General features: G+C 41.3%; 1 protein-coding gene and 1 long non-coding RNA gene across 5 annotated transcripts in view; one reads left to right on the top strand and one right to left on the bottom strand.

Moving 5' to 3' along the window:
* Nucleotides 1-25,965, bottom strand: part of LOC123328056 — a 65,009-nt gene extending 39,044 nt beyond the window's left edge. Inside the window, exon 1 of the long non-coding RNA XR_006542788.2 lies at nt 25,685-25,965. This is a non-coding gene — a long non-coding RNA (uncharacterized LOC123328056). The remainder of the gene's footprint in view (nt 1-25,684) is intronic.
* The window catches only part of RFX7 (regulatory factor X7), a 144,539-nt gene continuing 140,662 nt past the window's right edge, over nt 23,889-27,765 (top strand). The window contains exons 1-2 of one of the 4 annotated variants that reach the window (XM_025295635.3): nt 23,889-24,032; nt 26,682-26,844. In XM_025295635.3, the coding sequence (XP_025151420.3) occupies nt 26,684-26,844 (161 nt within the window). In that variant the 5' untranslated portion in view covers nt 23,889-24,032; nt 26,682-26,683. Of the gene's footprint in view, nt 24,033-26,069; nt 26,534-26,678; nt 26,845-27,765 lie in introns of those variants that run through there. The other 3 variants (XM_025295634.3, XM_025295633.3, XM_025295632.3) reach the window with 3 other exon arrangements.

The raw sequence follows: 27,765 nt of genomic DNA, 5'->3' as shown, positions 1-27,765 counted from the left end.
CAGCCGTGGTATGGTCTTGTTGGTCATGGAATCTGGAAGTAATTAAGTTTTTATTAGAAATGATAGGGACAAAAATATCACTTATATATGGAATCTAAAAATGTGATACAAATGAACTTACTTACAAAATAGAGTCAGACATAGAAAACAAACTTACAGTTACCAAAGGGAAAAGGGCAGGGTCATGGGGTATAGATAAATTAGAAATCTGGGATTAAACAGATATACATTACCAAATAAAAAATAGAAACAAATGAGGTCCTACGGTACAGCACAGGGAAATATGTTCAGTATATAGTAATAATCTATAATGGGTAACAGCCTTATCATGCCAAGGGGGCTTGTGTAGCTCAATGAAGCTATGAGCTATGCAGTGCAGGGCCACCCAAGGCAGATGGGTCATAGTGGAGAGTTCAAACAAAACATGATCCACTTGAGGAGGGACTGGCAAACCACCCCAGTATACTTGTTGTGAGAACCTCATGAACTGTATAAAAAGGCAAAAAGATATGACACCAAAAGATGAGCCCTCCAGGTCAGGAGGTGTCTAATATGCTACTGGGAAGAGTGGAGGACAATTACTAATAGCTTCAGAAACAATGAAGCATCTGAGCCAAAGTGGAAACAAAGCTCAATTATGGATGTGTCTGGTGATGAAAGTAAAATGCAATGCTGTAAAGAACAGTACTGCATAGGAACCTGGAATGTTAGGCCCATGAATCAAGCCAAATTGGACACAGTCAAGCAGGAGATGGCAAGAGGAAACATCAACATCTTGGGAATCAGTGAATTAAATGGAAGGGGATGGGTGAATTTAATTCAGATGACCATTATATCTACTACTGTGGGCAAGAATCCCTTAGAAGAAATGAATAAGCCCTCATAGTCAACAAAAGAGTCTGAAATGCAGTACTTGGGACCAACATCAAAAACAACAGGATGATCTCGGTTCATTTCCAACACAAACCAAATAACATCACAGTAATCCAAGTCTATGCCCCAACGACTGATGCTAAAGAAGCTGAAGTTGATCAGTTCTATGAAGACCTATAAGACCTCCTAGAATGAACACCAAAAAAAGATGTTCTATTCATCACTGTGGATTGCAATGCAAAAGTAGGAAGTTAAGAAATACCTGGAGTTACAGGCAAGTTTGGCCTTGGAGTACAAAATGAAGCAGGGCTAAGGCTAACTGAATTCTGCCAAGAGAATGCACTGGTCATAGCAAACACCCCTTTCCAACAACACAAGAAATGATTCTACACATGGACATCACCAAATGGTCAATACCAAAATCAGATTGATTACATTCTTTGTAGCTGAAGATGGAGAAGCTCTATACGGTCAGCAAAAACAAGACCTGGAGCTGACTGTGGCACAGATTATCAGCTCCTTATAGCAAAATTCAGGCTTAAGCTAAAGAAAGCAGGGAAAACCACTCAGCCAGTCAAGTACAACCTAAATTAAATCCCCTATTTATACAGTGGAGGTGGCAAATAGATTCAAGGGACTAGATCTGGTAAACAAAGTCCCTGAAGAACTATGAACAGAGGTTTGTAATACTGCACAGGAACCAGTGAACAAAACCATCCCAAAGAAAAAGGAATGCAAGAAGGCAAAGTGGGTATCTGAGGAGGCTTTACAAATAGCTGAGGAAAGAAGATAAGCAAAAAGCAAGGGAGAAAGGGAAAGGTATACTCAACTTAATGCAGAGTTCCAGAGAATAGCAAGGAGAGACAACCCTGAATACTCATTGGAAGGACTGATGCTGAAGCTGAAGCTCCAATACTTTGGTGACCTGATGCAAACAGCCAACTCATTGGAAAAGATTGAAAGCAGAAGGAGAAGAGAGCAACAAAGGATGAAATGGTTGGATGGCAACACTGATTCAACAGACATGAACTTGGGCAAACTCCAGGAGATGTGAGACTCAGAGAGACCTGATGTGCTGCAGTTTGTGGGGTCACAGAGTCAGACACGACGTGGTGACTGAACAACAACAATAAGCAACTGCAGAATACAATCTCTTTTCATGTGCTCATGAAATATTTACCAAAATGTACTATATGGTATGCATAAAACAAGTCTGAAAAAACTTCAAAAAGTTAAAATCACCTAAGGCATGTTCTCAAGCTATGGTGGAATAAAACTAGAAATCAATTAATAGATAACTAGAAAATCTGATAATGTTTAGAAATTAACCAACACTCTTCTAAATAACCCAGTAGTCAGGAAAGCACAATGAAAATCAAATATTGAAAATGAAACACACCAAAATGTATAGGATATAGCTAAAAAAGCATGTGTTAGTTATTATTTATTGCCCTTCCCTTCCAAGTTCCACCTATTAGGTTGTTTTGTGAAAATAGGTTTGGGCCCTTTATATATTTCCCCTTGCCAACTGGAACTTTGCCATCAGAGGGCACTGTAAATACACTGCAGGAGGAGAATTTTTGCTTCCTGGTTCTGGTGTGCCGGCTGGGCAAGCTTTGCCAGGATTCATTGCTCTCCCCTACTCTAAACTTGAACAGTCCACTGTGGCAGCAGCATTTAGCAGCCAAGAGCTTCCCCTGGCATGTTTTGTAGCAAAGGCCCTCCGGTGAGGCGTCTCTGTGAAGTTGTTCCTGGCACCCCACTGGGTGGATTTCAGGGTGTATCTTAGGATGATGCACCAGAGTAACTTTTCTGCCATCTAGTGAGCCACACTCTGCCTTCTACAGAAAGGTCTGGGTCTCAGGTCTTAGTAGGCCTCTTCTTTGGTGTGTTGTCTCAGTTCTGGGTGAGGGGGAGAAGTGGGGGGGATATTGGTGGTAGGAGCTATTCCTTGTATCTACTATTTCTGTATTCTTTAGAATCCTCTTTACTTCTTGCTAACCAACCCCTCATTACTGCAATCCCTTGGTATGGCTAATAAATTCTTTACTGTCTGAGCCACCAGGAAAGTCCAGTAATACCTTATATTATTAATAAAATCTTTCTGTTGAAATTACTGTGTTCTTAACTCTCTCCTGATTGGACCTATTGATTCACAGTGCTTAGAATGAAGATGACTTTAAGTGCATATATTGGGGATGGGGGGAGTTAAAAATCAATTTCTAAGTTACCATCTCAAGAAGTTAGAAAAAGAATAAAAATATGGAAAGAAACTAATAAAAGTGAAAACATACATTGAAAAAAACAGTAAGCTCAGGACTTCCCTGGTGGTCCAGTGGTTGAGAGTCTGCCTTCCAGTGCAGGGAACACAGGTTTGATCCCTAATCAGGAAACTAAGATCCCACATGTCACAGGGAAGCTGAGCTCATGCACAACTAGAGAGAAGCCCATGAGCCACAACAAAAGATCCCAAGTGCCACAACTCAGACCTGACAAAGTCAAAAATAAAAATAAACATTTTTTAACAGAAAAAAAAAAGTAAGCACAAAATCACTCACTCTAATACCCAGTACAGAGGCAGCATCTTGAAAAGCACCTGGATCTCACAAGAAGGAGATTTACTGACAAGTTTTAGGGCATCTCACACACTAGTAAAGTAACGCTCAAAATTCTCCAAGCCAGGCTTCAACAATACGTGAACTGTGAACTTCCAAATGTTCAAGCTGGTTTTAGAAAAGGCAAAGGAAACAGATCAAATTGCCAACATATGCTGGATCATTGAAAAAGCAAGAGACTTCCAGAAAAATATCTATTTCTGCTTTATTGACTATGCCAAAGCCTTTGACTGTGTGGATCACAATAAACTGTGGAAAATTCTGAAAGAGATGGGAATACCAAACCACCTGACCTGCCACTTGAGAAACCTGTATGCAGGTCAGGAAGCGACAGTTAGAACTGGACATGGAACAACAGACTGGTTCCAAACAGGAAAAGGAGTACGTCAAACCTGTATATTGTCACCCTGCTTATTTAACTTATATGCAGAGTACATCATGAGAAACACTGGGCTGGAAGAAGCACAAGCTGGAATCAAGACTGCCGGGAGAAATATCAATAACCTCAGATATGCAGATGACACCACCCTTATGGCAGAAAGTGAAGAACTAAAGAGCCTCTTGATGAAAGTGAAAGAGGAGAGTAAAAAAGTTGGCTTAAAGCTCAACATTCAGAAAACTAAGATCATGGCATCCAGTTCCATCACTTCATGGCAAATAGATGGGGAAACAGTGGAAACAGTGGCAGACTTTATTTTGGGGGGCTCCAAAATTTCTGCAGATGGTGACTACAGCCATGAAATTAAAAGATGCTTACTCCTTGGAAGAAAAGTTATGACCAACCTAGACAGCCTATTAAAAGGTAGAGACATTACTTTGTCAACAAAGGTCCATCTAGTCAAGGCTATGGTTTTTCCAGCAGTCATATATGGATGTGAGAGTTGGACTATAAAGAAAGCTGAGCACAGAAGAATTGACGCTTTGAACTGTGAACTGTGGTGTTGGAGAGGACTCTTGAGAGTCCCTTGGACTGCAAGGAGATTCAACCAGTCCATCCTAAAGGAGATCAGGCCTGGGTGTTCACTGGAAGGACTGATGTTGAAGCTGAAACTCCAATACTTTGGCCACCTGATGCAAAGAGCTGACTCATTTGAAAATCCCTGATGCTGGGAAAGACTGAGGGCAGGAGGAGAAGGGGATGACAGAGGATGAGATGGTTGGATGGCATCACCGACTCAATGGACTTGGGTTTGGGTAGACTCCGGGAGTTGGTGATGGACAGGGAGGCCTGGCGTGCTGCGGCTCATGGGGTCGCAAAGAGTTGGACATGACTGAGCGACTGAACTGAAGTGAACAGACTTAATGCAATCCCTATCAAAATACCAATGGCATTTTTCATGGAACTGGAACAAATAATTCTAAAATTTGTATGAAACCACAAATGAGTTTGAATTGCAAAAGCAATTTTAAGAAAGAACATGTTCATGTATATGGAGACTCCCATCGGATAAAGATGTTGACTACTCCAAAATTAGTTCACTGACTCAATACAGTCACTGTCGAGTTCCCATCAAAATTTTCTGTGGATATTTATTAAGGAATTCTAAAATTTATATGGGCTTCCCAAGTGACTCATCTGGTAAAGAATCTGCCTGCAGTGTAGGAGATCTGGGCTCAATCCCTGGGTTGGGAAGATCCCCTGGAGAATGAAAGGCTACCCATTCCAAAATTTTATATGGAAATGCAAACAACTTACAAAGCCAAAAATCAGAAAGAAAAATTGTTGGAAGATTTACAATGTCAGATGTCAAGACTTAGCATAAACCTATGATACTTAAGAGCGTGTGATATGGGTGCAGTGATTGATAAACAGACAGTGAAACAGAAGAGAGAGTCTGGAAATGGCTATGCCTACACAGTAGCCTGATATACAACAAAGGTGCTACTGCAATTTTGTGGTAATGAGATTTTATTTTAAAAAACTGATGCTGAAGCAATTGGATAATTCATATGCAACAGACTTTAACCTTATTTTACACCATTTACAAAACTTAATTCTGATTGGATTATAAGCCTAATATGAAAGTAAATAATTTTCTAGAAGAAGGGTTAGTAAATTTTTCCTGTAAAAGACAAGATAATCAATATTTTCAACTTTGTGGGCCACATGGTCTCTGTTGGAACTACTCAACTCTGCTGTTGTAGTATAAAGTAGCCATAGAGAATACATAAATAAATTGGAATGGCTGTGTTCCAGTAAAAATTTATTTACAAAAACAGGTGGCAGGCCACATGAGCCATATTCTGCTGATCCTTGTTCCAGAAGACAACAAAGAATAATACCATGACCTTGAGATAGGAAGTGATTTCTTAAATAAGATCCAAAAAACCATGAACAATAAAAGACTTACAAATTCTGAAATTCTATTTATCAAAGTACACCATCAAGAGCGTGAATCACCAAGACATGGACTAAGAGAAGATATTTGTGATACATATGCATATATATATGCATGTATATATAAACATATCATAGATATAGCATATATATCCAAAAAATACATCTGCAATATCTAAAGAATGTCAACAAATTAAAAAGAAAAAAATAAAACAGCTCAATGGAGAAAAACAGCTCAAAGAAAAGGAGAAAAAACTTGAGCAGCCATTTCACAAAAGAGACTATCAGCATGGACATAAGTACATGAAAATATATTCCATATGATTAATTATCATGGAAATGCAAATAAAAAAACACAATGTAATATCAGTACACACTTATTGAAATGGCTAAAATGAAAAGAATTGACAGTATGAAGTAGTAGCCAGAATATGGATCAACTAGAACTGGAACTTTCATATACACTAACAAAAATGTAAATTGTTACAACCACCTTGAATCACTCTACTAAAACCTCCTTTATGACCCAGGAGTTTCAGTGCTAGGTATATGAGAGAAATGCACGAATACTGCAGAAGATCTGTACAAGGTTGGCCATAGCACTTTTCTTCCTAATAGCTGAAAATAACTCTAATGTCTGTCAAGGGAGGATGGATAACTAAATTGTGGTATATTCAAACAGTGGGATACTACAAACAATAAAAAAAGAACTGATAACATGGATTAGTATAGTAGACATGATATGTAACAAAAGAAAGCCAGACACAAAATTGAAGTAAGCTGTATGATTCTACTTCTATGAAATTCTGGGACAGATAAAATAATCTGTGGTGGCAGGTACAATAGAGGAGCACAATGGAGTGTCCTAGGGAGAAGAAATATTCTACATCTTGATCTGGGCAGTGGCTACATAAGTAATACATGTGTTAACATTCATTGGGCTATATATACTTTTGGTTTTGCACTTTAGTCTCTGAATGTTAAAACTCAAAAAAAAACTTTAATAAAACAGAAAAATTTACAGGAATATATTTTCACTGAAAGATTCAAACAACACTGAAATAGACTAAGCCATTAGCCTTACCTCTTTCCTGTCCCTCATTCTTGCTGTCCTCCCTAAAACAAAAAATCCATTAAGTGATCCTACTTCCAAATTATTTTTATGCATTTACATGCACATATATGTGTAATATTTAAAAATTCATGCTTTATAGTAGTTTTATTTTTATCCTAAAAATTCATCTCTCAGCCCTTTCTGTTGAATACATATCAGTTTCATTTTAATAGCTGGGTAGTATTCTATTGTATCAATGTAACATAATTGAGTAATTTCCCTACTAGCGGATATACAAATTATTTATAATTTTTCATTATTTGAAACAATGCTGCAACAAACTTTCTTAAAATTTCTTGGTGCACACAAACAAATATTTTTTGTGCATTATGAACAATTAATTTTGTTTGGCTAAAACAGCAGAAACAAAACTGTTGAGAAAAGAAAATTGTAGAGTAAAAATTTTGGTAAATTCTGCTAAATTGCTAAGAAAGGTTTACAAATTACATTCTGACCAACTATATATGAAAATACCTGTTTCCACACATCTTTAATAAACACTAGATATTATCCATCTCTTAAAAAGTTGCCAGTTCTAAGGGGAAAAAATGCAATTCTTTGTTATTTTAAATTATTTTTAGTCATTATTTAAATTTCTTCTTACTGAAGTGGTTATTTAGATCCTTGGCACATGTCTTTATTAGGTTGTTTACATTTTTTCTTATCAATTTTGGAGTGTTCCTTATTAAATGTAATAATACATATTTTGAAAATATTTCCTCCTTGTTTGCCATTTCTTTCTTTTTCTTATTCCATAGCATTAGCCAGGACTCTCAGAACAATACTGAAAAAACTTTAGTGGGAAATCTTGTAATATTTTATTAGGTATGATGCTTGTAGCTCAGATGGTAAAAGAACCTGCCTGCAATGCAGGAGACCCATGTTTGATCCCTGCATTGGGAAGATCCTCTGAAGAAGGGAATATCAACCCCGTCCAGTATTTTTGCCTGGAGAATTCCATGGACAGAGAAGCCTGGCAGGCTATAGTCCATGGGGCTCCAAAGAGTCGGACACGACTGAGCGACTAACACATACTCAAAAATTGTGTATGCCGATATATCTTTTATTAAAACAAAGAAGTTTCTTTCTACTTCTGGTTTGCAAAAGTCGTTTTCTTTCTAATCAAAAATAGTTGTCAAATTGTATCGAATGCTTTTTGCATTTCTTAAGATAATTATATCACTTTATTTTGAATGTAATGATTTGTATTAATATATTCTGAATTTCAAAGCAGTCTTGAATACCTTGGATAAATCCTTCTTCAGTTCAGTTCAGTTCAGTCGCTCAGTCATGTCCGACTCTTTGCGACCCCATGAATCACAGCACGCCAGGCCTCCCTGTCCATTACCAACTCCTGGAGTTCACTGAGACTCACGTCCACCGAGTCAGTGATGCTATCCAGCCATCTCATCCTTTGTCATCCCCTTCTCCTCCTGCCCCCAATCCCTCCCAGCATCAGAGTCTTTTCCAATGAGTCAACTCTTCACATGAGGTGGCCAAAGTACTGGAGTTTCAACTTTAGCATCATTCCTTCCAAAGAAATCCCAGGGCTGATCTCCTTCAGAATGGACTGGTTGGATCTCCTTGCAGTCCAAGGGACTCTCAAGAGTCTTCTCCAACAACACACTTCAAAAGCATCAATTCTTCGGCGCTCAGCCTTCTTCACAGTCCAACTCTCACATCCACACATGACCACAGAAAAAACCATAGCCTTGACTAGACGAACCTTTGTTGGCAAAGTAATGTCTCTGCTTTTGAATATGCTATCTAGGTTGGTCATAACTTTCCTTCCAAGGAGTAAGCGTCTTTTAATTTCATGGCTGCAGTCACCATCTGCAGTGATTTTGGAGCCCAGAAAAATAAAGTCTGACACTGTTTCCACTGTTTCCCCATCTATTTCCCATGAAGTGGTGGGACCGGATGCCATGATCTTCGTTTTCTGAATGTTGAACTTTAAGCCAACTATTTCACTCTCCACTTTCACTTTCATCAAGAGGCTTTTTAGTTCCTCTTCACTCTCTGTCATAAGGGTGGTGTCATCTGCATATCTGAGGTGACTGATATTTCTCCCGGCAATCTTGATTCCAGCTTGTGTTTCTTCCAGCCCAGCATTTCTCATGATGTACTCTGCATAGAAGTTAAATAAGCAGGGTGACAATATACAGCCTTGATGTACTCCTTTTCCTATTTGGAACCAGTCTGTAGTTAGATGTCCAGTTCTGTTGCTTCCTGACCTGCATACAAATTTCTCAAGAGGCAGATCAGGTGGTCTGGTATTCCCATCTCTTTCAGAATTTTCCACAGTTTATTGTGATCCACACAGTCAAAGGCTTTGGCATAGTCAATAAAGCAGAAATAGATGTTTTTATGGAACTCTCTTGCTTTTTCGATGATCCAGCGGATGTTGGCAATTTGATCTCTGGTTCCTCTGCCTTTTCTAAAACCAGCTTGAACATCTGGAAGTTCACGGTTCATGTATTGCTGAAGCCTGGCTTGGAGAATTTTGAGCATTACTTTACTAGCATGTGAGATGAGAGCAATTGTGCGGTAGTTTGAGCGTTCTTTGGCATTGCCTGTTTTGGGGATTGGAATGAAAACTGACCTTTTCCAGTCCTGTGGCCACTGCTGAGTTTTCCAAATTTGCTGGCATATTGAGTGCAGCACTTTCACAGCATCATCTTTCAGGATTTGAAATAGCGCAACTGGAATTCCATCACCTCCACTGGCTTTGTTCGTAGTGATGCTTTCTAAGGCCCACTTGACTTCACATTCCAGGGTGTCTGGCTCTAGGTGAGTGATCACACCATTGTGATTATCTGGGTCGTGAAGCTCTTTTTTGTACAGTTCTTCTGTGTATTCTTGCCACCTCTTCTTAATATCTTCTGCTTCTGTTAGGTCCATACCATTTCTGTCCTTTATCGAGCCCATCTTTGCATGAAATGTTCCCTTGGTATCTCTAATTTTCTTAAAGAGATCTCTAGTCTTTCCCATTCTGTTGTTTTCCTCTATTTCTTTGCATTGATTGCTGAAGAAGGCTTTCTTATCTCTTCTTGCTATTAGTTATGACATTTAAAAAATACAATTCTGGATTCATTCTACTTATACTTAAGATACCTAAATATGTGTTCATAAGTCAGTGTATGCTTTTTTTGTCAGTTTTAAATTTCAGACCATGTCAGCTCCAATGTAAATGGGTTAGAAAACTTTTTACTTTTTTCAAGGCATTAGATTGCTAAAATCAGTATAGCATGTTCCTTACTTATAGAACCTTCTTTATTTGGTGTCCTTTTATGAAAGAGCTTTGAATACCTTTTCAGTGCTCTCAGTGTTTGTATTGTTGCTTGTTGTTTTAAGGTGAACATTCCTCCATGGGTCTATTTTGGTGATTTCTGTTTTCCAGAAACTTTTTTAGTCTAGATTTTTCTGATTTATTATCTTAAATTTAGAATGTATCTCAGACTTTTTAAGAATCTACTCTATATTTATAATGTCCCTTCTCATTTCAAATGTTGATAATTCTTTTTTTTTTAAACCTTGATTAGACATACTAGATTTTTATATTTTTGGTTCTTTTCAGTTTATTAAAATTTACTCATTTCATTCATTTCTGTTTTTTTCTTTAGTAACACTTTCCTGGTATATTTAAAATTTTCTCCCTTTAGCTTCTTGAGCTATATGTATGATTTGCTTCTATTCACTCTTTTCTTATTTTCTAACGTATGCACCCAAGTCTATATATTTTCTCTGAGTATGTATAGATTTTGAATTGTATTGATCTCATCATTCTTCTTGTTGTAGTGGTTAAATACACTGGCTCCAGACTATACTGCTGCTGCTGCTGCTAAGTCGTGTCTGACTCTCTGCGACCCCATAGACGGCAACCCACCAGGCTCCCCCGTCCCTGGGATTCTCCGAGCAAGAACACTGGAGTGAGTTGCCATTTCCTTCTCTAATGCATGAAAGGAAAAGTGAAAGTGAAGTCGCTCAGTTCAAACCCCAACTCTGTCATCTAAGTGCCCTTGGGCAGGTTATTTAACAGAGTTCTGTGTTTCAGTTCCTCATCTGTGAAAAGAGATGATAACAGAATCGACTTCTCAGGATTATTGCAATAATAAAATGAGACAATCCAAGTAGATCACTCAGCACAAAACTGGTTGTATAATAATGTTGAATAAATTTTGGTATCATTATTTTTAACTAATCAATAACTTCATTTTACATTTCTTTTCACTACCGTTATTCTAAGTTAAAGATGTGGGTTTTTATTTCCAAGTTATAAAAATTGTATTCTTTTGTTTACTAATTTCAAATTTTATTGCAGTGTGATCAAAGAATGTGAACTGAATGATTTCTTATCTGGGAATTTATTAACATTTTCCTTGTGTTTTAGAAGGTAGTTAATGTTGCATGTGTGTTTGATGAGATTATGCATTCACCATTATAGTATACAAAGTCCTTTATACCTATTCAGTCAAGTTCCTTTATTGTGTTATTCAAATCCTCACTACTCTTGCTTACTTTTTTCCTACTTCATCTGTCAGTTTTTGAGTTGAAGTCTTCCAAAATAGCTGTGTATTTTTCATTCCTATCTGTATTTCTATCAGTTTTTACTTCATATATTATAAACATGACTTTTGGTGTTATATTGTTAGGTTTGAAAAGATTCATTATTAATTGGCCTTCTTATGGAATTGTATCTTTTGTCAACATAAATGTTCTTTATCTTGTCAAATCCTCTTTACATTAAATTCCTTTTTTTTAGTCTGACATTAAACTGTTACCACACTTGTTATCTATTTTTAGTTATTAGGCTTATTTATCTTTGTATGTTCTTTTCTTTTCAAACTTCTTTTTAGATGTATTTCTTCTAAATATCTTATGACTAGACATGTTATTATTTTATAAAATTTGAAATTTTCTGTCTTTGCTTAGGAAATTATATCCATTTGTCATATATTTTGATTACTGGTGATTTGACATTTTTCCTGCCATCTGGTTGAGTGGGTTTTACACACTTTCAGAACTTCCCTCTTATCTCTTCATCATGCCTTTTCTCTGCCATCTTTATGTTGTCTTCATCCAAAACAGAAGTGGCCTACAGGCCAAATTTGTCCTGCTTCCTGTTTTGTAAACAAAGTTTTATTGGAACAAAACAGGCTCATTCAATCACATATTATCTATGGCTGTTTTCACACTATAGAGCAGAGCTGAGCAGTTGAGTCAGAGCCTGTATGGACCACAAAGCTGAAAAAATTTACTCTCTGGCCTTTTATAGAAAAAGCCTGCCAGCATCTAGTCTAGGTTTTAATTTTATGTTATTAATTTTAAACATATACCATAATTAGGCAAGTTAACTAGTTTCTTTCCTCTTCACTGTTCCTTAAATATCTTCATCTTTCTTGGATTCATTACTTATTTTATTAAACTTCATTCAATAGCCAGTTATCCTTTAAAGAAATTTCTATTGGTGATACACATCTGTTGAGTTTTCTTATTTTTAAAATCTTGTTCTTAATCTCTAAGATCACTATTTGCTTCCACTAATGTAATAACATCCTAATCTCTTTGAAGATAATTGTTATAATACTTATAAGTATGCATTTTACTGATAATTATATTTTTCTGAAAGTTATAAGATGAAATTTATAAAACAAATGTCTACATATCTTTTCATTTATCTTTCCACAGGTATTTTTTCAGTATTTAGTGAGTTTGATACATGTACAAATGTATTATTATTATATCTTGCATTGATTATTCTTGTACTTTGTAAATGAAAATTCCTGTTAGAGCTCTACTTTCACTTAATGTGAGTTGACTCTGGTGATTATAGGAGAAGAGAAGGACATTCTGCTGGATTTCAGAGTGAGGGGTCTTCCCATCCCTCCTGAAGTCCATTGCTATTGTTCTATCTTTAGCTCCCAGGACTTATGGGCTCACTGCTTTAATCTGTGGACAGTTCTAAACAGGAAAAGGGAAGGAGATCAGCAGTCCAGCTGCCACAAATGCAGTGTCTCCATTCACTGCTCTAATCATTACCCCAGCACCCTCTACTCACTGAATCTCTTTGAAATAGAAGCATCCCTGAAATTGCTTCTATTCCTGTAGTAGTTTTAAGCTTAGGAGTGTTTGAGGTTCAGGTGCTCTAGTTTATTTCCCCAAGGCCTGATGTTACTGCTGATTAGTTGCTAAGTCGTGCCCAACTCTTTTGTGATCCCATGGACTGTACTCCACCAGGCCCCTCTGTTTGTGGAATTTCCCAGGCAAGAATACTAGAGTGGGTTGCCATTTCCTCCTCCAGGGCATCTTCCTGACCCAGGGATCGAACCCAGGTCTCCTGCATTGTAGGCCAATTCTTTACCCGCTGAGCCATCGGGAAGCCTGCCAAGGCCTGATACCATCTCCTAAAATTTTCTAATATATTGATGATACTTTTTTGTCCTAGAACCTGTTAACAGTTATTCCACTCCCCACTTCCCCTCTCCCCTATCTCTCAGTCATTTCTGTCATTTCATAAGATTTGGTAGAGGTAAATTTCCTTCAGTCTGATGTCTTCATTTAATGTTCATGTACAGGATTTTAAAACCAACTCTTCTAAAACACCATTAAATATAATTGCTTTGTGGGTGGTGACATGATATTACCATTTTTAAAATTTCAAAACCTTTAAAAATATACTCAGAAAGAGTATTTGTGACACAGAAAGAGCAAGGAAGCCGTACTCCAACAGCATCTGAGGGGATTCGAAATGAGAAAAGGATGTTCACCAACTATAATGAAAAGGGGTACTTAGTCTCGAGTCTCGTGTCTTTAAAAATAGATTGGGTGGTCCATTCAACTAAGAAGTGTTCCTTCATGGGGGTAGGAGACAATGGTTACTGCAAAGCTGTAATCACTTAGCCACGTTTTCTACCTGATAACAAATGACACATTAGGCAGCGATCTGACATCTGTGACATTTGATTAACAAGCTCATCCTGCTGTGGAATTCTACCCTTATCCTGCCATTTCTTGATACCTGCCTGCCAAGTAGTAGATTTCAGAGTACACCATAAGCTAACTCTAACAGTTTTTAGTCCTGATTTAAGGGTCTCTTCCTAGAACCACTGGAAAGCATAAACCCGGATACACCCTCCCCCACTCACTCACACACATTATCTGGGCTTTTAAGTCCTTCAGTAGACTAGCTGGTCTCATTGGGCTTTCTTTCAGGACCTCAGAAGGAGCAGATGTGTTTGAAATTCCTATTAATACTCTTGAGATTTCTCAGTTGACTACTAATACCTTCCTCTCTTTCTCCATTTCCAGCCTTGGGTTCATTTGCAGGGGTTACTGTCAACCTCTGTACACTTTCAGAGCTCTCTGAGACAGCACTAGGTGAATCTCTAAATTTTCTCTGCTTGTAGTAGACAAAAACTTTTTTCCTTGCCATCAAGTATCTATCTCACTATCAGTTGTGCCCCAATTTCAACCTGGCAGGGACTGAATGTACTTCCATGTTCTGATCAAGGTATCTCCTGTGGCAACTGCCACAGGTGCACTGTGGCTTTGGATGACTAAGACCTGTGCCTTATCAGATTTTCAAGTGGTGGCACAAGGTCCCTAGGCTGCTAGCCCTTTTGATTTTCAGGACTCCTGCTATCGTTAAGGCCCTTGTCCTCTACCATCATCTTACGGCTTCCCTTCCTTTCTTCACCTCCTCAGGAATAAAATACACAGAAATTCACATTTATGTAGCTCTTACTAACTATAAAACATTGTGCTAGGTATTTTCACAATTATTTTTCATAAAACCTTCAGCATAACTATGAGGAGTCCTTATATAGTCCTTATAGTTATGGTCCTTAATAAATGAGTCCTTATTTCCCCCATTTCTACCATCTCGAAGCTGAGGCTCAGAGGGCTGTGAGGGACTTGTCTGGGAGTACAAAAGTGGCAAGGGGTAGGGCTGGGATCTGAGTCCTGGCTTCTCACCTTGGAAGCCCAAGGCATCACCCTGAGAATCAGCCTTGAGCCTGGCCCACCCAAGCGCATGGATCTGAATTCAGATAAGAAACTAGAGGCTAAAGGGAGAATGTAGCTGACTCTTTCCCTTAAAAGGAACAGGGCTGGCCAAGGTACCTTTAAAACTGGAGAATCATAGCACCAGATGTTTAGCTGAACAGACAAAATTTGGCTGCTTGGGAAAATCTTGTGTAGAGTCATGGAGACATGAATTTTAAGTATGAAGACCACCTGACCTGCCTCTTGAGAAACCTATATGCAGGTCAGAAAGCAACAGTTAGAACTGAACATGGAACAACAGACTGGTTCCAAATAGGAAAAGGAGTACGTCAAGGCTGTATAGTGTCACCCTGCTTATTTAACTTATATGCAGAGTACATCATGAGAAACTCTGGGCTGGAAGAAGCACAAGCTGGAATCAGATTGCCGGGAGAAATATCAATAACCTCAGATTAGATGACACCACCCTTATGGTAGAAAGTGAAGAGCAACTAAAAAGCCTCTTGATGAAAGTGAAAGTGGAGAGTGAAAAAGTTGGCTTAAAGCTCAACATTCAGAAAACAAAGATCATGGCATCTGGTCCTATCACTTCATGGGAAATAGATGGAGAAACAGTGGAAACAGTGTCAGACTTTATATTTTGGGGCTCGAAAATCACTGCAGATGGTGATTGCAGCCATGAAATTAAAAGACGCTTACTCCTTGGAAGGAAAGTTATGACCAACCTAGATAGCATATTCAAAAACAGAGACATGATTTTGCCAACAAACGTCCATTTTTCCAGTGGTCATGTATGGATGTGAGAGTTGGACTGTGAAGAAAGCTGAGTGCTGAAGAATTGATGCTTTTGAACTGTGGTGTTGGAGAAGACTCGAGGGTCCCTTGGACTGTAAGGAGATCCAACCAGTCCATCCTAAAGGAGATCAGTCCTGAGTGTTCATTGGAAGGACTGATGCTAAAGCTGAATCTCCAATACTTTGGCCATGTCATGCAAAGAGTTGACTCACTGGAAAAGACTCTGATGCTGGGAGGGATTGGGGGCAGGAGGAGAAGGAGACGACAGAGGATGAGGTGGCTGGATGGCATCACTGACTCAATGGATGTGGGTTTGGGTGAACTCCGGGAGTCGGTGACGGACAGGGAGGCCTGGCGTGCTGCTATTCATGGGGTTGCAAAGAGTGGGACACGACTGAGCGACTGAACTGAACTGAACTAAATTCTTAGTACCTGCACTCTTATTATGGATAAGCTTTTGAGTTTTTTTATTAGCCTATTCAGCTTTTTCTGACATTCTGCCTTTTTTTTTCCCCCTTGGCCTAAACAATAGGAGCTCTCCCTAATTCAATAATTCAACAAACGTTTATTAGTTGGCTACTTTATGATAGGGCCTATTCTATATGTAGGAGATACAGAGAATAAAAACACACATCTTGACCATATATACTGGGAGCCAGTACTGGGAGCCAGAGGTGGGAAGGGTAGGTACAAAAAATTGACAAGTAAATCTACAATTACCACATAACAAGGTAGTATCTGTGATGTAAGGCTGTGGGAGGTCCTAAAGGATAACAAAAAGGGACAGTTAACTCAACCTGGGTGCAGGTGAGATGAAGAATGGATAAGCTAAGACTTCCAAGAGGATGTAATTCTTGCCACAAGATTGAGCCCTTGAGATGGTCAGGACTACAACTGCATGTGTAAGACTCTTTTGGAAAAGAGAGATTCACACCAAAATAAGGCAGCGATGGAAACCTTCTCTTGGGGATCTGAGGACATAAATCATTTGCTAGAACTTCACTGGAACCTGAATAAACTTAATGTTCCCTAGCTCTCTTCAAGTTACTTCTGCTGCTGCTGCCGCTAAGTCGCTTCAGTCGTGTCCGACTCTGTGCGACCCCAGAGACAGCAGCCCACTAGGCTCCCCCGTCCCTGGGATTCTCCAGGCAAGAACACTGGAGTGTGTTGCCATTTCCTTCTCCAATGCATGAAAGTGAAAAGTGAAAGTGAAGTCGCTCAGTCGTGCCCGACTCTTAGCAACCCCATGGACTGCAGCCTACCAGGCTCGTCCGCCCATGGGATTTTCCAGGCAAGAGTACTGGAATGGGTTGCCATTGCCTTCTCTGATTCAAGTTACTATGAGGTCACTTATAAGTCTGCTCCTGGGTTTCTGGGCAGTTATTCTGAATTTCCCCAGGGCCTGGCCAATAACCTGCTCTTTCTCATTTGTGCCCTTACTCTGGAGCTCCATCAAAAAATCTCCTTAGTTTCTGGACTTCCCTGGTGGTCCAGTGGTTAAGACTCCACATTTCCAATTCAGGGTGTGAGGTTTGATCTCTGGTCGGGGAACTAAGATCTCACATGCTCTGCGGTATGGCCAAAAATAAAAATCTCCTCGGTTTCTATCCACCCCTGGGCCTGTTGCTCTTACCATGACTAAGCAATTATCTTATCTTCGGAAAGCCTTTTTGACTTATCTACTCACAGTTGCTTCTTATTGCCTCTACTGGCTGCTATTGTCTAATGATACCTGAGGTCTGCCTCTCTTGTCTTTTTGTGTACTTTTTTTGTTAACCACCAACTACCTAACTTTCTCCCTTAATCAATCATACTTATATTCTCCAAAAAAAAAAAAAAAGCGAAGTCGCTCAGGAGTGTCTGACTCTTTGCAACTCCATGGACTGTACCCTACCACGCTCCTCCATCCATGGGATTTTCCAGGCAGGAGTATTGGAGTAGGGTGCCATTTCCTTCTCCAGAGGATCTTCCCAACCCAGGGATCAAACCTGGGTCTCCCTCATTGTAGGCAGACGCTTTACCGTCTGAGCCACCAGGGAAGCCCTATATTCTCCAAGAAAGGAATCAATTTGTTGATTAATTACTAACCTCTTACTTGGGCAAAGATCTTATATTTAGCCAGTTCACAGGTCACTGTCCAATCAGGGGACTGGTTGCCCTTATGTTGGATGCTTAGCCCTGTTCCAACCAGGGACCCAGGGTTACAAGTCACAAGGATGGAGGCTTACATTGACTGAGCCCCTTAGAGGGTTATAGGAGGCAGAAACCTGAGGCCTTGGTCAATTCAGGAGATTGATGCTAACAGATAACATTAGAGGCACTATAAATAGGAAAAACAAAAAGATTTAAAAAAATACTAATATCAAACCACAATTCTTTCTTGGAACAACATCAGATAATGGGAGGGGAAGAGGATAAAGAAAAATAGAAAGTTCCTGGTAATACATATATTTATATACAAAAAAAGCATAGAAAATAAATATACCCAAGGAAGGAACACAGGTTGGCCTACTTCAGAGGAAATGATCTTTCCTGAGGTTCAAAGACTTCTCTCTTCTCAGATACATGAGGGATGACATAAAGAGTGCAGTGAATGTGATTGTTAGTTTTAAGTGTCAACTTGACTATGCGAATGTTCCAGTTATTCAATTAAAAAGCTAACCTCGGTGTTGCTGTGAAGAAATTCTGTTACATGTGGTTAACTTCTACAATCATTTGACTTTAAGTAAAGGAGCTTACTTTACTTTGGAAGGAAAGTTATGACCAACCTGGACAGCATATTAAAAAGCAGACACTACTTTGCCAACAAAGGTCTGTCTAGGCAAGGCTATGGTTTTTCCAGTGATCATGTATGTATGTGAGTGTTGAACTATAAAGAAAGATGAGCGCCAAAGAATGGATGCTTTTGAACTGTGGTGTTGGAGAAGACTCTTGAGAGTCCCTTGGACTGTAAGGAGATCCAACCAGTCCATCCTAAAGGAGATCAGTCCTGGTGTTCATTGGAAGGACTGATGTTGAAGCTGAAACTCCAGTACTTTGGCCACCTGATGTGAAGAGCTGACTCATTGGAAAAGACCCTTATGCTGGGAAAGATTGAGGGCAGGAGGAGAAGGGGACGACAGAGGATGAGATGGCTGGATGGCATCACCGACTCGATGGACGTGGGTTTGGGTGGACTCCGGGAGTTGGTGATGGACAGGGAAGCCTGGTGTGCTGCAGTTCATGGGGTCGCAAAGAGTTGGACACAACTGAGTGACTGAACTGAACTGAAAGGAGGTTATCCTTGATATTCTAGGTGGGCTCCATCTAATCAAGGGAAAGGCCTTAAGAGCAAAACTAGGATTTTTTTCTAAGGAAGAAGAAATCCCACCTGTGAAACTGTAGTGCCTGTTCCTGCCCAAAAGTTTCTGGCCTGTTAGCCTGCTGCTTGCCTTACACAGCCTGAACCTGTTAGCTCCCACAATCATGCCAGTCAATTCCTTTATATTACATAATAAAATAATTACAGTAAATATTTTGATAAGTATATGATAATCAATATTATAAGAAATTTATAATATATCTACTGGTTGTTCTCTGATACAACCCTGCCTTATTCAGTGAGGGTGGAAGAAGACATTTGGAAATTTGATACTCAGCACAACCTTTATCATCAGCTCTTCACTCCAACTGAGGCTTCCCTGATGGCTCAGTGGTAAAGAACCTGCCTGTCAACGTAGGAGATGCAGGTTTGATCCCTGGGTAAGGAAGATACTCTGGAGGAGGAAATGGCAACCCACTCCAGTGTTCTTGCCTGGAGAATTCCATGGACAGAGGAGCCTGGCGGGCTGCAGTCGCAAAGTTGGACACACACACACATTCACTCCAGTTAGGCCAGTCTCCTGTTTATCTCTTCATAGTGATTCTCCTTTCCCTGCTATGCTCACATTGCTTTTCCGTCTGACTTGCCGCCACTCTGTCTCCTGCTTTCAAAAACTCCTTTCCTTTCCTTACACTCTAGCTCTGTCAGAAGCCCTCCATAAAGTCACCTCCTTTTGCTCTAGCTCCATTTGCTCTTTTCTTTCTCTTAATTCCCTCAGCAGATGTTAGTTGTGCCGTTCACTGTGATTCTTAACCTTACTCTCTCAATGTTGTTTTGTATGTTGTATTCACTTCTAGTTAGGTATAAATCTGTAAGAATAAATTTGATTGTGCAAGAAATGTTATGCTTCTTTACTTTGTTTAAATCAAATCAAATTCACCTCAGACTTAAGTGATTCCAGCCTTAATTCTGCTTAAGTAGAAGGAAATCCAATCCCAGTTATTATCAGGCTTCCCTCCCTTCCTCCCTAGGAATTCACCAGAGTCTGGAAGATCTATGTTGAGCCAGAAAATGGGGGAAGATGGACTTTGACATCTTCACTGTTCAGGGATGTATGGTCCCCACAAGCCAGACAACAGCTCTGCTCATGGACTGAGTAGCAGTGGCAGGGGGATCACCATGCATCTATCTGATGTTTGGCTAGGTCTTGGGGTCCTTCAAGGAATAAAGGCTGGTATCCTCACTACTGAAACCCTGACTATGACTCTTTTCCAGTTTGGGAAATGTTTTCTTTTGCAACAATTCCACCTATGCACAACCCCTCCTTCCCTTTCTCTCTTTCCTCCTTTCCCTCTCTCCCCAGATGCCCCTACCTCTTGAATCCCCTACCTCTTGAATGCCCCCTTTGGGAGCAAGAAACCTGGAGGGCAAATCGCTGGGCACAACTTCAGGGATACCATTGAAATTGCTTTCTGTGTCCAGGCCAGGTGGCTTCAATGACAACGCAAGCAGTGCCTCCTGGAGTTGTCTAAGAGAGAATTCCTGTCAACTTCTTTCTGCCTAGAAACACAAACTCCCTAGAAGCCTGTTTGGAATGGAGGGGAGGGAAAATATAAGAACATAAACCAAATTAACAGCTCAATAAATTATCCTGTCACACACTTGTTTTTTTGTTTGTCCCCTGTATTTTCACTTGGTGTTTAAAAATATGTGTGGGCTGATATGTGTTCCAATTAGATTAGGAACTTCCTGAAGATTAGAATAATACTGTATTTACCAATTATTTAAAAATCTTTCTCAGTGTAATAATTAGTATATGAGGAGGACATAAGTGTGTCTTGAACCACAGAACGATGAGTCTGTGGATTACTGACTAGGCTCCACCACTTCAAACTGCACCAGGGCTGACCTCCTTGTTGAAGGACTGGCTCCAGTGTCTTTTCACTGTCACTTTTAGGGTTAGGTAAATATGCTTTTATTTTACCGGCTTCTGTTCACAGCTGCTGCTGGCCTGAATTTCCAAGATATCACATTTCTACTTGGGACCTTTCTGGCCCCAAGTAAAAGTAAACATTTCTTTTACAATTCAGACAGATGATATTAACTTGAACCTTCTTTCACATCAAGAGAATTCAGGTCACAACATAAACACGTCTATGGTAACAACAATGGAGAATTTCTAAATGAAATCAAAGCAGTACCTGGTATGCATTTTCATAATACCTTTCACCTGAAGAGCCAAGTACATTAGGAGAACTTTATCTCAATAATCCTTAGAGATAAGTAAAGGGACCTGACAGAATGACTTGTATAGATAGGGTAACATAACTAGGTTGTTAACACCCTGTTGCCTTGCCTAGTATTTAAATAGCCACCCATGGACTGTACCCACCAAGATCCTCTATGAGATTTTCCAGGCAAGAATATTGGAATGGGTTGCTCTTCCCTTCTCCAGGAGAACTTCCCAACCCAGGGATCAAACCCAGTCTCCAGAGTTGCAGGCAGATTCTTTAACATCTGAGCCACCAGGTAAGGCCATGAATAGTTAGGCTAATTTGCCTTAACAAACCATTGTTTTAATGACATAATGGAATATTTGTGCTCTGACAGGAGAACTCACATTTTCACATCACACTAACATCAGTAAGCACAGTATGGAGAAAGTTTAACCAAATTTGCCAATATGCACTTGGCTTTGAACTTTCCAACCTCTCTCTTTTGTAATCTTGCTTCCTTTTTGTTGTCTGTCTCCCCATTGCCCACACCTCCCTTGCTCTAAAGCTAGTAAAAGACTGAAAACTCAATTACATTACAGCATTGGAACTTAATAGATCAGCTCCCCTAGGACTCCATGCATTTTGAAAGACAACAGCTTAGCCCAAAGAAAGTGGTTGCACCACTTTCTGATATGGTGAAAGATTTTTTTTGGAGGTGGAAAGCTTTCCATTCCTGTTCCCCTAAATAACATGTAGATGATTACATATTCTACTTTCAGCTCTAGAGAGAAAAGTCTGCAACTAAAGAAGACAGAGAAAGTAATGGTAAAGGAAAAGATGATGAGGGAAGACTTCGTTTTCAAGGAGAGAAGGAAAAGAGAGTAGAACCTTATCTTTTCCACAACTGTAAATCACCGTAATTTGTGGAAATTAAATGTACACTTTAAGCACTTATTCAGTATTCACCAATGATGAAGCCTATTTGGGCCTCATCTTTTGACAGAACAATTGTAACTAATAACATTTTGTAACAAATGTAACAGAATAACATTTTGTAAAATGGGCTGTCTCCATCCCCTCCTTTTCCTCCCCTACACACTCTATTAAGGATCTGAGCACAAAGCTAACACTGCATTATGCGCTCATCCCATGTGTCTTTTCATGGCTTCACACCAGAGTTTGCTCTGCTCCTTGGTCTGAAAACATCTTCCCTTATTGCTCTGCCTGTTGAACGTCATTCATCATCATCATTCACCCGATGAGACCCCATTCAAATGCTAGCCAAGAGGTCTTCTCCAAAAGCTCTTTTTGCCCTGAGTAGGACCAATCCCTTCCTCCACTATACTCATCATTTTGTGTAACTAATATGTAGTAATAGATCTCTCTGCTCCCCAGAATGCGAACTATTTTAAGTTGGGACCAGGTCTTACCTATCTATTTATATTTTCAGTGTCTGATGCTCTTATGTATTGGGTATAATAAATGTATGTACAGTTATCATATAAGAAATTTAGTTTCATAAATGACACAAAATTTAGACAGAAGAAAGCAAGATGGCATGATGTACTGGGCTAAGAAAATTAAGGTTAGGTAACTACTGAATTCAACAAATATTTACTTAACACCCAGGAGTAAGGAATTGTGTCCCAGGAGTACTAGGATAAATAGAACATGAGGCTTTGAGGTGCTCACAGTCCACCTTATAGGTTATCTTTCTCTGTGCATAGCAGTATCCTGATTTAGGTATCACCTTAACATGTTTCTCACAACCTGTGAGGTAGGTCATGATTTTCATTTTTACCAAGATGGAAATAGAGGGTTTGAATTTTTAGGTTTTCTGACTCCCAGACTGGAGTCTTTCTTTCCCACTACATCAGAGTTTCTCAAAATTTTCCACAGGAGTACACTTTCACAGGGAGAACAGACTTATTATAATCTTCAGAAACAGAAGCTCAGAATCTAGCATGCTCTATTGAAAGTTCATGATTACTATAATGTTTTCCATTACTTCTCAGTGAGTCAAAGAGAAGGTCTGAGGAAATGAACCACATTGATTCTGGGTCCCTGAGGGGCCTTAGTACAGTTTCCTAACAAGAGGGGGGCAAAATTTCAGAAACACCAGGGCCACACTGCTGCCTGCACTCAAGGTGTCTGGGTTTGGCTTGAGTCCTTACCCACGATTCTGAGTAACTTCATCAGATTTCTTTAAGGTTTCTACTAGTATAACTAACTATAGTCACTGCCCTAACCGAAAACGGTAACAAGACTGCATACTCTACTCCCAGATTTTAAGTAAGTAGTGGGGGCTGACCATTTACAGCCTTCCAGCAAGGATGTCCATTCTAGCAATAAGATCTCTTCAATCTGATACTATTTGCCAATCTGTTCTCATTGCTTGCTGAACCTAAGAGTTGGAGATGGCTCTTTCAACCGCCTGTGGGTCTTTGAAGGCCCCATAGGTTCAACGACGCCCTTTCGTCCGCACCGCCGCTAGAGGGCAGCCCAGGATTGCAGCTCTGCTGTGCCCTCTAGTGGCTGGTGGGCTGACATGCTCTTTTATGGAACCTATAAAACCCTCAAAAGTTGCACTCGGGAAGTCAGCCTGTGTGACACCCGGCAGCGAAATTTTAAAAAGCGTCCTGGCTGTCAGCTTCCTTTTCTTAAGGACTTTGGCAGACTCAGATAATTTCCCTTCTTGGATGAATCTCTCACTCCCTAGGGTCTCCCCCTCCCAGGGTGTGGCAACGTGGAGCCATCATCACTCTCTCTTGGCAAGGTAAAAAGTTAGAACCTGGGGGACTTGGCGACTTTGCCCAAAGTCTTTTTACTTCCTCCATCTTCTGCATGGATATAGAGCTTATATAGGCATCCAAGATCTTTCGATATAACCTCTTTTTCGGCATGAGACTTCAGGATTCAAATCCTGGCTCCCTCATTTACTCTTTGGGTCACTTTAAGACAGTTAACCTCACTAAGCTTCTGGTTCATCTGTAAAATTGAGAGAATAGTACCTACGTTATACAGTTACGTATAGAAAGTGCTAGGTCTTGCACAGTGAAAGTGTGCGTTCGTTATTAGCATTAGCTATTTTTATTCCTCAAAGCTTCTGTCTAGTGTACACCACTTCTTTCAATTTGGTACAGGAAAAAAAAAAAAAGGCTGCCTTTACATAGGACCCAAGGGTACATGTGCAAAAATGAATTAAAAAACAACTTAATTTTATAAAAGTGGCTAAGCTAACAGTGACCTTAGCTTATGGAAAGAGGGGCTCGTTGTGTGATAGAATCAGTGCCATGGGCTTCAGAGTGCAAAGGAATCCCACAGGCCTAAAATCCTCATGAAAGAGCTATTTTGCACATAGGTGTCCTTCCTCTTTCCTAGTCCCTGTGCTCCCACCACGTGTAAGAATTCAGCGAATCTGGGAGTGGATTCTGTGAGTTAGGCCTGGGGGCACGGTGGTGCAAAAGCAAAACGGTTTCAGGCCAAGGCAGGGAACTGAGAACTCCAAAGGCCAAGAAACCCAAGCCAATCAGATTCCTCACACCCAGGAGTCTAAATGGTGGCAGAGACTCGCTGCCCAAAGTCCAAGCAGGGCAGGAAAGTGGCCAGAGAATCTGACAGGTAGAAACACGATAGAAACTGTCAGAAAAGTTAAAGCTGAAGAGCTCATAACACCCACAGGCCCAGAGAAAGGTCAGTATGAGCTGAGCAGCTGTTCCATCTGGTGCCAGAGACCTTGGCTGTAGTCTTCTACACCAGGCAGTTTAGGCCTCCCTGATCAGCCCCACCTAGAAAAGCCAATTCTTCTGCTCTTAAAGGGGACCTGCCTGTTTCTGGCAGGGAGTCTTACTCTCAGTGGGCAAAGCTAGCTCTTAAGGATGAGTAGCGGGGGAGGAGGCAGAGAGGACGTTCAGGGGTTCAACTGGATCCAAAAGGAAGGCGCTTGTGAATGGAGCCTGAGCCACCATGTTGTGAGAACTACATGCGTTTCTTTCCGAGGCAGGCAGGGGCCTTGGCAGCCAGGGACCCTGACAAGCCGCGACTTGAGCTGCGCCTTGGAGACTGGGTTGGCTGGAGAGCGGTATAGTGGAGGAAGGAGGGCGTTCCTGCAAAGGGGGTGGGGTGTGGAGGGAGGTGAGAGGAACAGCAGGAGCAAAGGCACGAAGGAAGAATGAGTCTGCTGCGCGTTGAGAATGGCATGGAGACTTCACTGATTGGAGCCGAGAGTTCTTGCAGGGGGATGGAGGCAGCGATGATTGGATAGCTAAAGTGGGGCCAGATTTGGAGGGCTTTGAATGCCCGACCGAGGAGCACTCAACCCAGCTCCTGCCTCGCGATTTCCGTTCAAGACTGAATTACCTAAAGGGTGGTTAATTCCAACGGGTGTTCTTCTTTGGGGGCTTCTGAAAAGTCAGCTTATCCTCTTACCTGATTCAATTCTGTTCTTTTCACCAAGGAGAAAGTAATCCTCACTTGTCGAGGGGAGAGGGGGTAATGTTGACTGATTTCACTTTACTTGCTTGGAGGATGCAAAAAAAAAAAAAAATCCCATTTCCACGCCAAATATTAAATTTGGTTTCTCCTCCTCACGCAAGTTCTCTTTCTCTCGCCAGCACCTCCCCCACGTTTTTCCTGCTCTCCACCAGCTCGGCCAGTTGCCTCCTCAGCCCCAGAGGCGCGCGTTCCGGGGCCCGCTGGCCCGCGCTCGCCCTCCGCGCCCGGGCGCCCCCACCTCCCAGCCCCCCTCCTGCCCGCGCCCGTACCCCGCACACGCTGGTCCACGCCCCCCCCGCGGCCGAGCGGTAGGTGTTTTGCCGTCTGCGCCGGGCCGCAGTGCGGCTGCGCGCATTGGGCTGCCTCCGGGGCTGGCAGGGCAGCGGCGGCGGCGGGGCCGGGAGCGAGCGGCGGCGACGGCGGCGGCGTGGGGAGTGGCGTGGAGCCGAGCCTGGGGCTGCAGCCGCAGCGCGGGGCCCCCGGAGTAGAAAGCCCCGCGGGCAAGAAAGGAAAGGCCTGGCCGTCAGGTCCCTGAGCAACCGTTCTCCTTGGATTTGGGGGAGCCTCGCCCCCACCCCACCTCATCTTCAGACGCCCCCTCCTCATCCCCCCCCCCCCCCCAAGCCCTGGCCTCTGACGGGAGGAGGCGGCGGCGGCGGCGGGGGGCTGAGGGGAGCCGCCATGCCTCTCCCGCGGTGAAGCGCCCCGGCCGTAAGGAGCCGCTCGGTCTCCCCGGTGATGTCCCCCAGGCGGCAGGCGAAAGCGACTCACTCGAGCCCTGGGGTAAAGGCCTAGCTTATCCAGCTTCCTTCCTCCTCCTCCTCCTCTTCCCCTCCCCGTTCCTCTCCCCCTTCGTCCACCCCTCCCCGTCTCTTCCCTCACCCTTCCCCGCGCCCCCATCTTCCCTCCCTCCCTCCCACCCCTCCAGCAGCGATGGCAGAGGAACAACAACAGCCGCCACCACAGCAGCCTGATGCCCATCAGCAGCTTCCCCCCAGCGCCCCCAACTCGGGGGTGGCTCTGCCAGCCCTTGTGCCCGGGCTGCCAGGGACAGAGGCCAGCGCGCTGCAACACAGGATCAAGAACTCCATCTGGTAAGAGGATCCTCCATCGCTGGGGTAGAAAAGCCCAGGCACATTTCTGCTGCAAAGAGGGTGGGGGCGGCGGGCTGGGGAGCGGAGGAGGAGGCTGATACATTCATTGAATGTGGGTCTCCGAAGTCGGGTGCGTATTTATAGGACCTCTGGAGGTGTGGGGACTTTGCATCAGCCCCTGGGCTCCGGAGCCAAAAAACGCTTTTACCCCCCTCCTCAATTACAAGTGCAGATAAACAAGTCATTTGTGTTTTTCAGTTGTGTGTAAGAGGAAGATGGGTCGAAATCAAGTCATGTTGCACGATGATAGCATGAATTTGGGACTGAGAAATGTGAAATGTGTTTACTCCTTTTTGCAGTCTTACTGGGAGGAAGCAGTGTATTGTGAATTTTCACCAAACAGACATTGTGCATAAGACTATTAATATGCAGCACAAAACCTAATGTGTCTCTTTCTTTCAGTCGGCTTAGCTGCTGTTTCTGGATGTTTTTGCCTTCTTTATTCTGAGATTAAATTTCTCTTCCAGGGACCTTAATCTTTTTGCATTGATTGTGAAGAAAGGGTTTCTGTAGTATGAGACATTTTAAGGTGGTAGTTTACACTGTAAAGTGATTTTTCTAATTTTAAAGGATGCTTTAATTTAAAATAAATGTGTTGCCATTTCGTGTCTTTTTTTAGAAACCTTGGATGAAATATCCTTTGCTATTCTTGTACTTTCTTGTATAAGAATTTACAATATTTCAACATTAAACTCTGAAAGACTGGTGGCAGTCTTTTAATAATTAAATACACTGAGTTAAGTCTATCCTCTGTTAGAGCCATTGGAAATATTCTTTAAACATGAACTTGCATTATTTTTGTAGGATTCTTCATTAACTGACATGACTTATAAAAAGTGTAGTGCTATTTTTAAAATGGAA

This window comes from Bubalus bubalis, chromosome 11 (assembly GCF_019923935.1).
Source record: "Bubalus bubalis isolate 160015118507 breed Murrah chromosome 11, NDDB_SH_1, whole genome shotgun sequence".
NCBI lineage: Eukaryota > Metazoa > Chordata > Mammalia > Artiodactyla > Bovidae > Bubalus > Bubalus bubalis.
This window is presented reverse-complemented; position numbering and strand designations above follow the sequence as displayed.